General features: G+C 33.1%; 2 protein-coding genes across 2 annotated transcripts in view; both read left to right on the forward strand.

Annotated features, from left to right (window-relative positions):
• LOC6052980 overlaps positions 1–7,409 on the forward strand; it is a 321,821-nt gene extending 314,412 nt beyond the window's left edge. The window contains exons 16-17 of the mRNA XM_038253981.1: positions 53–453; positions 5,957–7,409. Coding sequence (XP_038109909.1) covers positions 53–453; positions 5,957–6,365 — 810 coding nt within the window. The 3' untranslated portion in view covers positions 6,366–7,409. The remainder of the gene's footprint in view (positions 1–52; positions 454–5,956) is intronic.
• Positions 7,410–11,679: 4,270 nt separating this feature from the next.
• The window catches only part of LOC6035770 (E3 ubiquitin-protein ligase Su(dx)), a 30,533-nt gene continuing 25,847 nt past the window's right edge, over positions 11,680–16,365 (forward strand). The window contains exon 1 of the mRNA XM_038252900.1: positions 11,680–12,237. The gene's annotated coding sequence lies outside the window, so the exon portion shown is untranslated. The remainder of the gene's footprint in view (positions 12,238–16,365) is intronic.

The following is a 16,365-nucleotide window of genomic DNA, read 5'->3' on the forward strand; positions in this document are numbered from 1 at the left end:
GGAAAATTCTCTACAATTTTGGAATTTTTTCTCACACCCTCGGCAAACACAGGAGCATAACATTTCCATTCCGGTCAATCTTAAGCTGTCGTCCAGTGGTTCTCTGTCTGATTCTGGCATTTCCGATGGTGGTGGCATGTCTGATGGCAGCCTATCGGAGCGCGAGAAGCGACTGAGCGCGTTGAAGCGGCTCGTGAAGCAGCTCGAGGTGTCGCTGGCGCCGGGCTCGGAGGCGATGCAGACCATCACGAAGCGGCTGGAGATGGCCGAGCATGATTTGCGGTCGCTGCAGAACACCTGCCGGAAGATTATCATGAACGAGAAGGGGCTGGGAGGGGATGGGGTTGATGGACGGCAGGGAGAGGGAGTCGGAGGAGGAGCAGAGAGTGATCGAGGGGAGAGCACTGGAAATAACAACGATGTCAGTGTGAAGAACAAAAATAGGAAAGGAAGGTTAGTATCTTTTGTTTTTTAATACATTTTTGATAATCAGTGGTGTGATATGCTTTAAAATTTTAATAAACTTCTTGGATCTCAAAAATATCACACGAAAAGAACACAAATAAATTTGCAGATAAATATGTTGTACAAATAGTGATATTGGCTGTAGCTCACTCAACTTAAAAGCAATTGGGTCCTAAAATTAAGCTTAAATTTGTGATATTATTGTTCTCAACGATAATGCTTATTTTTCTGAGTATAATGCCCTTTTAACGACCGCAAAGGATTTAAAAATGATGTTTAAATCAATGTAAAAAGCTTACTTCGCGGCCCTTGTTCTAAGGAGACCATAGTTGATCAATCGAAAAAATGTTGTCCTGTTAATTTTTTTGCGTCAAAATGTGATCAGAAATGGTTCAGTGGTGAGTGGATGTAAAAAATAAATATGATCAGTAATTAAAAATTAAAATTTTAGTTTTCATTTAATTTCATGTCATACTCCAAGAAAGTTTTAAGGGTATGGTCTGGAAATATTTTTGAGTTACTTAAAAATGTATTTTTTTGTTGTGAAAATATAAAGCATCCTTGTTCCCCTAGCCATTGTTCGATCAGCCCAGTTAACGAGCAGAATTCGGCTGTTGAGATACGGGCTATGCCCAGTTGCCGAACAAGTACTGTATGCTGCTTTAAAAAAATATTCCATATAATAAAATGGGACAATTGGGTCTTGAAATTAACCCTTATTTTGTGATATAATTGTTCACAACGATAAAGCTTATTTTTCTGAGTACAATGTACAACTGCAAAAGCTTTAAAATAGATTTTTAAATCAATTTTAAAAAAATAACTTCGCAGAAAAGTTCTTACTTGACAGCTCGGGTTTTAATTGTGTTTTTTACCGTTGTACATAACATTTATATAAGGTTTTAGAAACCTATTCTGACACTAAGTGTAATAATTAACACGCATGCAGTTTCCTGATGTTACCGCCAGAGGCGCTGTCAATATTTTTTAGGTGTTGTTTTTGAAAAGGTCGTATGAAATAGATATATAATTAAATACTCTTCCAAATTATTGTTTGACGAGTTTTCACTATCTTTTGCATATATATTTGCGATAATTTCAAGTATCACGTAAATTCCGCCACATTTAACATTTATTAGATAAATATTACAAAAATCTACTTGACCATTCAAGCAGTACAACACAATACATTTAACTATAAATGAAATAGATTCACTTTCCTTGAAACAAAATATGTTACGTTTGATTCTTCTGACTATTGATTTAAAATAAATTGCGCTTTTATAACACTTAAGACGGCGCCTCTGAATATCCCAAAAATGTTTTTTTTTTTTCAACGATTAAACTTCAAAGGGGTTTTCAATTTTTGTCAATTGTTCTACTACTGTACAAATCTTGATTCCAAAATTGAAAAAAAACGAGGAGATCCAAAAATTTGCATTTTTCAAAGTTGAAAATCAGATCATTCAGTGATCATCTAAACGAGAGCTATTTGAGCTTTCAAACATTTTTTTTTTTATTTTCCCAATTTTAACATCAAATTCCAGTTCAGTCGAGTTGGTCAAATTTGAATATTTGATTGTCTTCTAATTTAAAAAATGCATTTTTTTTTCATTGTGTTATCACCGCCATTTGGCCGCCATATTGGATTTAAAAAATCTAAATCATTTTAGAGTATTTCATGGGTTATACTTAATCTTGACCATCAAAAATAAGACAACGAAAAAAAAATCCTGATTCCTTTCGGATAAACTTTGGACTGTATAACTTGAAAACGGATCACTTTATCAAAATTTTACTCAAGTACTTTTTGATTGCCCTTTGATTTAAAAAAAATCTTTTCAGGGGCTTCTTTGGGTATACGGAAAGCACCCAAAAAATTTCAGCCAAATTAAAAAAAAAACACACAAATTTAAATTTAAGAAAAAGCTCATTTCGTAGAGAACTGATCAGCTGAAAACAAAAATAACTGAATTTCGGATTTTAAATCTAAATTTGAAAAAAAATCCTTTTTGCATTTTAACAGATGTGCTACTGTCAAAAAATAACAAAGTTTCAATTAAAATTCATGAACACAATCTTAGGTTTTGTCGTCTTTTTACGATCTTTGCTAAAATACTATAAAATTGAAAAAAAGTTTCAATGCGCCATATTGAAATTTGAAAAATACAATTTTATAATGTAATTAACGGGTGTACCCCATTTGGCATAATGGACATTTGGCATAACGGGTTTTCAAGAAGGACGTTTGGCATAATGGACGTTTGGCATAATTGGTCCAAGACATCAGGGACGTTTGGCATAATGGACATTTGGCATAATGGACAGTTGGCATAATGGACGTTTGGCATAACTCGTTCAAAAACCATCAAGGACGTTTGGCATAATTATTGTAGCATTTTTTGTTTTGTTAAATTAGTATTTATTTTTTGTAAAGAATAATAACTTATAGCTTTTTTCCTATTTTCTAAACAGATAATTTTACTTCAAAAGATTTTTTTTTTCGAAAAATCAATTATCTATTTTCTTTTAATAGATGTGATTTTTCCCCTTTTTGGAATATTTCTCAATAAAGCTTTAAATGCATTTTTTCATATTTTTTTTTTTATAAAGAGTCCACATAATATTATGATTTTTCTCCATTCGAAATACTTTGCAGCTGATTTTTTGTATTAATTTTTTCCTTCTTTTATTTTAAATTCAACTAACAAAGAGGTGTATGTTTTGCCAGTTTTTAAATATTTTGCAATAAAGATTTATACTATTTTCCCTCCTTTTTTGAATTCAACCTAAAGAATGTATGCACATTTTGCTCTTCTTTAAAGAAATGCAATTAAGATTTTTAAAGCAATTTTCTCTCCTTTTATTTTAAAACGATTGCAATTATTGTTTTTTATGCAATTTTCCCTTCTTTAATATTTAACCTAAATTAGGGATGTGCATTTTTTTCTTTAAATATGTTTCAAATGAGTTATGAAAGCTATGAAACTTTACCTTCTTATATTTTAAATTCAACTTTTAGAAGGGAAAATTTCTAAAAAAAATACTTTTGGAATATTTGGCAATTGAGTTTGTTCCCTTCTTGTATATAAAATCATTTTATAGTAGGAAAAGTATCTTTAAAGATTCACATTTTGCCACTCTTTAAATGTTTGAAAATCGCATTATTTTAATGTTTTTTACCTACCTCTATTCAAAAAATCTATTTAATTAGCAATTATTTTTTTAACAATTGTCACTTCTTTAAGATAAGTTTTGACTAAATACAAGAAGGGAAAATTGTATAAACAACTTTATTGCAAAAAATAAAGCAACAGACAAAAAATGTGCAAAAATGATAGAAATGTTTAAAGAGAACATCTATAAGAGAATCTTCCTCCTTCAAGTTGAATATAAAAAAGATGGGAAAATTGCATAAAAAAACATTATTGCAAAATATTTAAAGAAAGGCTAATGCGACATCCCTTCACCCAATATATAGGGTTGAGATTATAGTTCCATCAACATTTATAGAGAGCTCAATGCTAAACTCGATAGAATAATGTTACCAATTCACACCTGCAAAACAATCAATTTCATTAATTAATAAAAACAGTAAATCTGCAACAAGAGTCATACATCGACATCTGACTACCCTTGTGTCACCAAGCTGTGGTGGCCAAGGCAGTTTAGTCATTGAGTTATTCTATTAAAGGTCCCTAGTTCAATTTCCGTAGACTACACATTTTGTTTTGACTTTTCCTTGAAATGGAATCGATGGCATAATTTTCTCGGTCATCTACAACTGTGTTTTCTGTGTCTGTAAATCTTACCGCTACTCTCTTGTCGGACGAGTGCTGTCCAGTTCTGGGTTATTTAGATTGAATTCGAAAAAAATAAGGGAAACATGAGAATTTATTTAGAGATTTTTCCTTCTTCAAGTTAAATTATGATCCTGTCATTATAACAGCTTAATTGTCAAAGATTTGAAGAGGTTTTTTCATCTTTGAGTTGAATTTCATATAAAAGATGAGAAAATTTTATTTAAAAAAAAATCATTGCTAATTAATTGGGGAAAAATCTAAAGCTAACAAGAGATATTTCCTTCTTAAAACTAAATTTTCAATAAAAATATCAAAATTTCCTTAAATAGATTTATTGTGAATTATTCTAAAAGGAAACTATTTACTATTGGGGAAAAATAAAACAAAAATAATCTAGTAATAATTATGCCCAACGTCCATTACGCCAAACGTTTATTATGCCAACCCGAGCAGACGGAAATAACGTGGGAATAACATTTTTTGTTATTTGAAAATACTAGGCCTATAACATTTCATGTTATTTATAACAATATTTGTTATTCGCCGTTATGATTTTTTTGTTATTGGATTGTTATTGTAATAACAGACTAATAACATTTTGCGTTATTCTTCGAACAAATCTTTGTTATTATTTTTTGTTATTTTAACAACTAATCCGATCATCCCAATAACAATTGGAGTTATTTTTCCATAACAAAAAATGTTATTCCCAAGTTGTTTTGACTTTCAACCAATATCAGACCAATAACAAATTTTGTTATGATAACACTAAACTGTTATTAAGCTCTTATGCAAAAATGGATTTTACAAGAATATTCCATAACATTTTTTGTTATTTTAACAGTATTTGTTATTGAAATGGCATGAATTTTGTTATTACCGTCTGCCCGGGAAATGTCCATTATGCCAAACGTCCTTGATTGTTTTGGAACGAGTTATGCCAAACGTCCATTATGCCAAACATCCCTGATGTCTTGGACCAATTATGCCAAACGTCCATTATGCCAAACGTCCTTCTTGAAAACCCGTTATGCCAAATGTCCATTATGCCAAATGGGGTACACCCTTTTTATTCCCTTTGTCAAAAAAGTCAGGGAATAGATTTTCTGATCGATTTGATGTCTTAAAAAAAGATGTATGTTATGATTAGAACTTTTCGGAAAAAAGTGGCACGGAAAAAATGTTTTTTTTTATTTAATACTACAAGTTGTATTCCCAAAATATGTATTTTTGAATTTTCGATTTCTTTTTTTAATCTGGCATAACATTGTTAATTTTTATTTAAAGCAAACTCGAATTTGCAATCGAAAAGTACGTTACATTTATTTTGATTAAAGTTATACTACTTTAGGTATTAATTTTCGATTTTTTTTAATTTGAAACATAATTCTTGAAAAAAACACCTTTTTTTAAAGCTGAGAAATTTTTCTTTAATTTTCTCTCTGGAACTTTGAAAATCGGGCAATTAGTTTCTGAGATACAGCCTCACTAAGAATTCAAATCGATGAAAATGAATTGCTCTAACCTAATTAGCATGTAATTTTCAACTGACGATATCTCGGAAACTATTGGTCCCATTTTTGATGTTAAACATTGTTTTTGTTAATTTTGAATCCATCAAATCACTTTGCAATTTTTAACAAGAAACTGCTATCAGTTATATTAATCAAATTATTTCTTTCCCGCAGCAAAAAGAACCGCCCCTCGAGCCCCGCCAAATCGGACCGCTCCAAGTCCCGCTCGACGCAATCGTTGGACGCCCACACCGACTCCGAGGACTTCCCATTCCCGCCGCAGGTGGAAACGCTGGCCGATCCGCACCATCACGCCCAGCACCAGCACCAGAACCACCACTCGCAACAGCACCATCAAGCGGCCACCGCCCAGCTCGGTCTCATCCAGACGACCAAGCTGAAGCTGTCGCAGAACCGGTGGGTGTGGCGCATCACCAAGATTGCCGTTCCGGTGCAGCTGGCGCTGGTGCTGGTCATGTGCGCCGCCTGTTTCTTCGAGCCGCACTGCTGCGACGCCCTCAACACGTACTCGATGAGCTTCACGCCGCAGCTGCGCTACATTAAGGGACCGCCGCCGGTTTAAGAGGTGACCTGTGTGTTTTTACCAAGAGAGTACTTTTTATTGTTTTGTTTTGTTTTTTGATGGAAATGTTTTTCCTTTGCAAACTCGATCACATGCGAGGGGAAAACGAAACAATGTTGGTTCAACTAAACTATTGATTTTAAAAAAAGGGATAATTTTTATATCCTGGAGATATACAGAACAAGAGAAGAAGTTGTGCATTATTAGCAGCTAGCGTTTAAGGAGAGCTCCTTTTTTATTTGCAACTATTTATACCAAGAACACACACAAATTTCCTTTACTTTGCGAGCGTTCGATTTAAGGTGGAATATTTCAAAAATATTTGTACCATAGAAAAAGAAGAAAAGCTTATTTTATATTCCTAAGAGATATGTTTTCACTACTATTATTACTTATGATTGTTTACTTAGCCAGTAAGTGTAAGAGAGAAATACAAAAAAACTTACTTAGCGAACCTTCTTCGTAGTGTTCGTACTAATATTAAATTAGTGTGAAAGAAGGAGAAACAAATGAGTGCCTTCTTTAATGAAAATAAAACTACCATTTCTATCATTACCAATATTGACAAAAAAAAATTGAACGATAATAGCATTAATCGCAAAACATAAACAAAAGTGAACGTTCCTCTTATTGCAAATGAAAAATATCTAACATAATTTCAATACCCAAAATTATCCCCAAATCGCACTAACTTAAGTTGTCGTGCTCAAACCCGCAACCGCAAATACTGCCGCCCCCGGCCTTTCTTCGGCCAAGCGTTTTGTTGTGCGTAACAAACTAACTTAATATTTTTTTGACTAACCGATAAAAAATAAAATATTTAACACACACAAATTTGTGCCGTCTCGTCCTTAATGATTTGTAAATTTCTGTAAACTGATTCGTCTCGTTAACCTGTGTACTATTTTCAAAACAGAACCTTTTTCAACTTGTACTATATATTACTATTCCTTTATTTTTTGTGCAAATTTTGCTCGAAGTGCTCCGCAATGGAAATACAAATTTGAAATGTTAATAAATAAATGAAAACATGCAATATATTACTGAAAATAAAGAAAGAAGAAAAATAAATCGGAAATAAATGTTTATATTTTTAATAAAAATCTGTTTACATTATACTAGAAATATCCGAAATTCCCTCAAAAAGAACCTGAAATTCTAAAAGCTGAAATAGCCTAAAAGCTCAAAGCGTTGAATTGTAAAATTTTACTTTCAAACGATCAAAAACTTCACAAAAACATATATTTTTGTAGTAGAAATTGGACAAATAGGTTGCCGAGATTCAAAAACCCACCCAAATAGACAGTTTAAAAAAATATACAAAAAAAATGAAATGTAAAAGTTAAAAAGTTTCTCAAATTAAAAAAAAATAAAATTCTAACTGCATAATTTTTGAGTGAAAATTTAATTGTTTTTAAATGCAGTCCGTACTAAATTATTGAATGAATTCTTATTACCTGAAGAATCGATTGAAAAAAAAAATATTTTCATTTTTATTTTTGATGTAACTTCAAATTTGTTGAATTCGGCCTGTAGACAGCCAAAAACATTGCAAAATCAAATTTTACAGTATCTCAAAATCAGAGCATTTTTTATTCATCTTTTAATTCAGAAACCCAGATCTTATTAAAATAAAAAAACTACGTAATTCGATTTATATCCGAAGTGAATTGGGTCCTAAAATGAAGCTTAGATTGCTGATATTATTATTTACAGCGATAAAGCTTATTTTTCTGAGTACAATGACCCTTTGTGCGACCACAAAGAGTTTAAAATGGATTTTTAAATCAATTTGGAAAAATTAACCTCGCGGTCCTTCTTGACAGAAAAGTTCCTACTTGATAGCTCGTTCCAAGGGGACCATAGTTGATCCATCGAAAAAATGTTGTCTTGCCAATATTTTTTTTTTGCATTAAAATGAAAAAAAAGTGATCATAAATGATTTTTAATCGTGTTTTTTACCGTTGTACATAAAAAATTACAGAGCTTTAGTAACCAATTGTTTTTTTTTTATTTTAGATTTTTTGTTTAGTGCATTTTTTGTAATTTTTTAGTTTCGAAATTCTTTTAGATTTGATTTTTTGAATGTTTTTATCCTTATTTTTTTACATTTTTTGAATCTTAGATTTTATTTTTTGAATATTCTTAAATTTATTAATCTAAAAAAATAGATACAGTCAAACCTCCGAAGGCCTTGGCAATCCAGGTTTTTAAACGAAGATGGCGTTCGAATGGTGAACGTCTGAAATGTCAAAATCGCGCAGAAGCACCAACATTAGAAAAAAAATGTGGCTGTCATGCCGTGGCACACTTTTTTCGTAATGTTGATACCACTGCGTGATTTTGACGTTTCGGGCGTTAACCTATCGAACGCCATTTTCGCTTAAAAACCTGGATACTTCACTTCGGATAACACTGACCTACAAAAAATTAAAAAATGACTGCGCAAGCTCAACTTGTTGGGAAGCATGAAGTTTAGGGTCCCCAGAATCACATACAATTTGAATTTTTCAAAAATATTTAAACTGTGCCGATTATTTTTTTCTCCAAAGTTTGTATGGAGAATTAGGGCGGTTCGTCGCTGTTGCAGGGGACCCTAAAATTCATGCTTACCCTGCGCAGAAATTTTGTTGGTCGGTGTAATCGAATCACAGAAAAAAAATCGTTGTCTTTATATGATTGTCGTGTTGTTAAGTATGTCCCCAAAGCTACTTCAAAGTTATTTACAATTTTTAATCCAAGATGGCGACCAACATGGCGTAAGGTCATAAACCCAGATTTTGTAAAAAAAAACAAAAAAAAAATCACATAATTCGATTATCCGAAATAAAGTTTTTGAATTTAGAAGTTTGTGATTTTAAATTTTCAGTAGATATATTTTTTTTATTTTAAAATTTGTGATTATATTTTTTATTTTAGGTTTTTTAGTTTTGTGCATTTTTTGAAGTTTTTTAATTTCTAAATTCCTTATTATTTGAAATTTAATGTTTTATTAATATTTTGATCTGAATGTTTAACATTTTTTGAAATTTTAGATTTAATCTATATATACACTCAATGAAAAAATACTCTAAATTTAAAAAGATCGTTCGTTGGATTAAAAGTTCGCGTTGGCGAATATTTGTAGAAAGTTCAAACTTTTTAATTTAAAAGTTAAAAAGTTGTTGATACTACCATGCATTTCTGGAACAAAATCGTTGTATAGGTAAAAAAAAAATACTTTTAATATAAGAAAAAACTTTTTATGGCAAGAATAAATAACATTTAACATTACAGTGATGATTTTCGAAACATTATATAAAATTTCGATGATTTTGTTCGAACGCGAATCAGTTGAACACGGAACGTCGGATCGAGGCGCTTTTTGTTGCGCTAGGTTCGAGTAAGCCCAAGGAAGGTTTATATGCTAAAAAATTGACACTTTGGCCACTCTGGGACCGATTCCGGAGCATTTGCAGATTGTATGCGAAAATTCACGTAAACTCAAATTTTGGTCACAGGAGGCTGAATTAGCAAACAAGCTAAAAACGTCAAGAAACGAAAAAAGACGAGACAAAATTTGTCTGGTAAGGCTTGTTTTTTTTCAAATATTTTTCAATTGAATAATCTAAAAATTGTAGATACAGTCCATCGTCACTTCGGAAAATCGAACCATAGAAAAAAATATTGTCGTTGTCTTTTTTTATGATTGCCGAGCTTAAGTATGTCCCCTAAGCTACTTTAAAGTTATTTGCAATTATAAAATCCAAGATGGCGACTAATATGGCGGTGCTAAAATATTAAAAATACGCATTTTTGTTTAACAGGCAATCATACATTCAAATTCAAATAAAATGGGGTAGAACTCGAATTTTATGTTTACAGTAAGAATATTAAAAAAATACGCAAAAAATGTTTCTCCGTGGTTCGATTATCCGAAGTAATAATACCTTAGGACTCGCCTTAGGATAATCGAACTTGTCACACTTGCTCAATTTTTCACACGACTGAAAACCAATTTTGAGCAAAAAAAACGAAATATGGGATTTCAGGCATGTCAATATTCTGCTTTGGAAGTTTTGGTTCTCTACTTCTCAAACATGCAAAACATGATTATCAATGTACAGATCTACAGTTAAAAAAAAGTACCTATAAGCTATTGTGTTTCATATGTTTATATTACCTATTCTAAAAAATATCATTTGTTCAAAGTACATTAAACTATGACTTGAAACCCCATACGATACAATTTTAATGGCATTAGTATTGCACACTTTGCACCAAATCATGCCCCTTTTCAGGTATTCCTGCCATCACGCAGGATAATAAGGCATATTTGAATAAACAAAACGTTTTGTTGATTTGAAAATCAAGATTTTTGTTGATTCAACGCTAAACGTCAAAGCTTCAACTTTTTCAAAGCAACAAAATATTTTTGTGGAATTGAGAAAATCAAGGTTTGCTCCAACGCAAAATCGGTGTTGATTATACCTATTCAACTAAATTTTTGTTGAATCAAACCTTGTACAGGCTGATTCTACAAAATATTTTTCTGCGTGATCCTATTCTATCATTCTAGTGGTGAGCACCAAAGTGTTGACCACTTTTCATTAGTTTTTTTTTGTAACGCCTTCAAGAAAATTCAGAATAAAAAAATCATTCAAAAATCCATTTCCAAAAACCGACCACAGGAATCAATTCTCTGGAAAATTTTATTTAAAAGTCTCAATATTGACTATAGAGTTATCTACGTGCGCATGTATTGCGTGTACGTACACGAAAAAGATTGAGGTTAAATTTTGTACCCGCCAGCAAAACAAATGGGGTGCAAGTGTGCGTGAGCTCGGGCTTAGATAACTCTATTAACTAGACTACACTCAACCCCCGGTGGTTGGTCACTTTTTCGTTTGACACTATTTTAGTTTGTACCCCGTTGTTTGGTCAAAGTCAAACTAAAAAGTGACGAACTGTCACTTTTTACACAGCGCTCACGCACACATTCACAACAATCGTTTGGTAGTGTGTGTGAACTCCGTGTAAAAGGGGTGTCAAACTAAAAAGTGACCTCGTTCGTTTGACAACAGTTGGTATCAAACCATCGGGGTTTGAGTGTATTGACCATTAAATTTTGTATGTTGTTTGTAACCATGTTTTGCACAATACCACCACCATGCACCACCCTACGAAACACGTAGATTTCGACGTGCAGACATTTCTGCAGACATACTGAAATCAAACATACAGACATAACCAACTTCAAAACGAGTAAAACCCATACTCAAAATTGAGCAACGCCAACTTCAAATTGAGTACTCCCCGTTCGCTGTCAAATCGCGTCAACGTCAGTTTTTTGCTGAACGTCGTCGTCGCTCGTTCGCTCGAGTGATTTGTTCCGTCGTCGTCGTGAAGTGAAAAATAACTTTTTTTTTCGTCCGATAATTTCCCCCGAATGGCAATTATCTTTCGTGGGTGCTGCAAGCAGTGAAAAATTCCCTCACCTGACCTGCGGGGAACAAACAGGTGTCGTGCGTGGTGCAAAATCGCCTCGAACGGGATCAGGTTTGTGAAAAAGTCAACACAACACAGTATGACAGTGCTGCCGTGCTGGAGGCCTACTTTGGTCGTCGCGCAAAGTCCGGATCTCACCGTGGAACCTGCTGGAAAAATGTAATCTCTTTCTTTCGGATTTGACAACGTGAAAATTATCAGCAGTAGGAAGAGCAAGAGTGAAGGAAGAAAAAAAAGGGTGAATCATTCTGGAAGTGAGTGTTTTGATAAAAACAATCCGGAACCAGGGGAAGGTCCCGTGTTTGCGGGAGGCGCCCCACGAAGGAGGGGCCTCTTTCCTCCTCCTGCTCTTCGTCGTCACCAGCAGCAGCATCATCCTCAAGTGGTGAGTTTCCAGCAGTGATCGGTCTCTCTTGATTGTGTGCAAATTGTGGCCTTTCTCGTCGTTTCTCCTCCTCTTACAAGTGGGCGATTGAAAGTTGTGATGAAATTATATAAGATATTTGCGGAAATTCCTGTGGTCACCCCGTCGGAGAAGAGGTTCCAGCAAGGGAGGAACACTCGGCAAGTGGGAATCCTTACTGCTGTTTCTGCTGCTACTGGTTTGACGGTGAAGAGGAACAATACAAAATTTATATAATTTGGAAAGGCTGTTTTGGAACAAAAATGAATTATTTATTATAACACCTTGCAATGCATTTCTCTCTGGCTTCGTGGCTGACCAGCAGCAGAAGCAGCAGCAGCAGCAGCAGCAGTGGTCAGTGAACGAGCCCGTAATTAGAGGAGGGAAAAGAATGAGTGGAATTCCAGTTAAGCTCCCCTCGAAAATTCCGGCGCTCATTCAGCTAGTTTCGGCCAAACGGAGCCCCCCAAAAGTAAAAGAAAGATTGATATTTGTTCGCGGTAGGGAAATGGTCATGATCAGGGAGAGAGAAAGAGAAAGAAAGACAGTGAAGCAAACAACAAACCATAAATACAGCTAAGGAGGAGAGCGCAGCACAACCTCGCAATAGCTGTAAATTACGATACTTTCTTGGCATGTGTCTTGTGTTGTGATTTTCCTGACTTCTGTTTAAGTAGTTGAAACTGGGAGGAAAATCTTGTCACGGGGTGTAGGAGTGTTGTACGAAGAAACGACTGTGAGTTCTAGAGAGAAAAGAGTAATATTATTCTCCTGGAAATTTAATAATTATTGGTCACTATTCTATAAAGAAATAATCTTGGAATTAGCAAAGTGAAAATGTGAAAGCATTTTTTCCAGGTCATAATATTTTTGTACTGAATATGTACAAGTGCATGGCAAAATGGATATTGTGGTTTGAATTTTAGGAATCTAGAACCAACTTGTTCAAATTTTTAAAGGTTTTTAAACTCCAAATTTGACGCAAGTGAAGTATAAATAAATACACCTATTCTTTTTTGCCTCCCTTACTTCTTAATTTGACCTCCTAGACCCACCATCGACTCAGGATCAAATTCTGAGCAAATATGTATGTATAAAGTATATGTTGATCAAAACTATTGCACTCGATTAAATATTAAAGATCAGACAACCACAGAGTTTTCTAAGACCGATCTCACGCACACTAGCACGCCATTTGTTTTGCTGGAGGGTACACAATTTAACCTCAATCTTTTTCGTGTACGTGCACGCAATACATGCGCACGTAGATAACTCTAGGTCGGACAAATTGTTCTTTTCGAAAAACATAACTATATCAATGTGAGGAAGGCAACAACCACCTCAAGGTGGATAAGGCCTCATTTTTTTTCAACTCGTTGTAACGTCACGGTAGAATGTGCCATATATGGTTTGATTAATTTTGATTCTTTTTCAAATGTATTTCTCAATACTTGTATAAACATATAATCTTTATCATTGCACATTTAGACTTTTTTTTTTACCGAATTCGGTAGTTGAAAAATCGGCAAAGTTTAGATCGGTAAACCATCTGTCAAAATGAACCAAATTTTACCGAATTTCGGTAAGTTTTTACCGAATTCGGTAATTTTCAGTTTACCGAACTATTCAGCAGATTAAAAATCTAAATGTGTGTATACTTAAAATTGTTGAACTTTTCGAAAAAAAACGATTACAAAGGAATTTCATTTGAACCTCGAAAAACAGATCGAAATAACCAAAAATATCATTCTTTTATAAGAACGTCACTGAATCCACCTTAAGCTGATTTATAAATTAAGATTATCTCAAATAACCAAAATTCAGCACTAAACTTTTTTGATAGGGACAATATGGAGTTTAGTTTTTAATTAAAAAAAAAATACAATTATTGGGGCAATTATGAATGGAACGCAGTTAAGTGCTCATAACTTTTGATAGGGTTGTTAAAGGTTAAAATTGCCTGAAATGAACGAACAAAAATCATCCAAAGAAAGATTTTCTATCCAAAGAATGCGTAACCGGACATAATATTCATCCAAATATCTGAGATCTGGATTTAGACGCCATAAATATCATTCAAGTGCATTTAAACCTTTGATAGGGGTATCAGATCTACCAAAGCTCATCTGAAAGATCTTTCAAATACCCTTTTGAAAATGTATAAATAATAATGTATGATCATTCCTCAAACCACCTTTTTGCTATCTTCCAGAAAAAAGCAACATATTTTTTTGTATTTTTTTTCGAATTCAGTTAAATGTCGAAGGGCCTGACGATTAGGAGAGGTATCACTTTACAGAACGATGCAAATTGAAGACTCAACTGGAAATATTTTTTCATGATACCATGCTCAGGGTGGCCACACAATTCGGGAAATCGGGAAAGTCGGGAATTCGCCAAAATCCGCCAAAAATCGTGAAAAAGACGAGAATTTATGATTTTTTGTCAATGCAAAAGTCGGGAATCCTATGTAAAAATGCTATTTGAAAATTATTATTTTCAATTTTCAATTTAAATTTACTAAATTCTTCTTCAGTAACTTACTTCAAATTTAAGATTTCTTTCACTATTTCAATCTATTTGAAAATGAAAAGGCTATTTAAGACACTAAAAATCCTAATAAATATTAAATGCATTTAACACAGATCACATAATATTTTTCATGAATTTTGGTTTTACGTTTTTTTTACTAATATTTGTTTATCAAAAAAGAGGTAATATTTAACTTAAAACAACAGCAAAGTTAAAATAGAGCCTAATTTTAACAATAATGGCCAGCGTAATGATTCTGCTTCATTTTGTTACATTGATTGAATATTTGAAGAAAAACTCCAACTTGAGTTTGGCAATGGGTTTTTTTAGGTAAACATTTTTTATTGTTTAACTAAATTCATTAATTTATTTCAAATATTTTTTTTTCCATACGTTTCCTTTGAACTTTTTTGTAAATATAGGTAAATTACTATAGATAAAGCATGATTTTCAGTTCTCGGTAAACTTAAATATTGAATAAAATCTAATCGTTGTTCGTTCTGAATAAAAAAACGTTACTTAATCCACCTTAAGGTGGTTGGTGCCTTCCTCACATTCATGTTTTTTTTTTATTATTTTTTTCATTTATTTTTTTTAAATATTGATTTTACCAGAACAGCAATTTTCAATTCTTTTTTTACCAACTCTCCAGAATAAAGGAGAAAAGGGGGGCTGTAATTGAATTTAAAAGTGTTGATATGCCAACATTAGGTGCACGATGGAATTGCATGCTGTCCCACTAGTCTTAGTAAACAATGTCTCATAAGTTGTATATTTCAGTAAAAAGTTCGTGTAAATCTTTGTCGAGACAAAATGATGTATTCAGCAACATAATTAATACAGACTTTTTCCAGACGTGACGCAGACACTGCTTAAGCAATGTGGCAACCGGGCGATACGCATGCTGGCAGCGACTCTCGCGCGTAAGCAAAAAGACTCGGCCTTTGATGTTATGCAAAAATCACCCTTTTTTGTAGCTACATAAAAACTTTTTCTTGGCATAACTTTAAAAGTACTTTACTAAACAGAATAAAATTTAATAGTGTCTTAGGGGACCCCAAAACGAACAGAATAATGCGGATCTGAGATAATCGTGTGGAAAAAAATCATGTCTACACACATCCCCACAGACATTTGTTCAGAATTTGATTCTGAGTCGATAGGTATACGTGAAGGTATATCTAGGAGTCGTATTTAAGAAGTTCAATTTTCCAGTGATTTTATAGCCCTGCCTCAGTGAGGTGAGGAAGGCAAAAAGGAAAAACTTTTTTACGTATTGAAAACATGAAAACAATTTTTAAATTGCAAAAATAAAATTCAAAAATAATATACCTATGAGGTATGATTTTATTTTCACGGCAAACATCCCGCATGTTAAATCTTAATTTCGGAGTCAAATTACACCACTCGTTGCCTCTGTGATCTCTAGCTAGCTGGGATTCCTTTCTAGTTAGTACAGATGCATCGTAATATACAGAGGCATAATTAAGAAGTTAATTTTTGAGTGTTTTTATTTTATTTAAACAATAATTATTTTTTATTAAAATTTACATTAGTTTATTTATGAGTATATTAATA

Source organism: Culex quinquefasciatus, chromosome 2 (assembly GCF_015732765.1).
Source record: "Culex quinquefasciatus strain JHB chromosome 2, VPISU_Cqui_1.0_pri_paternal, whole genome shotgun sequence".
In the NCBI taxonomy this organism is placed as follows: domain Eukaryota; kingdom Metazoa; phylum Arthropoda; class Insecta; order Diptera; family Culicidae; genus Culex; species Culex quinquefasciatus.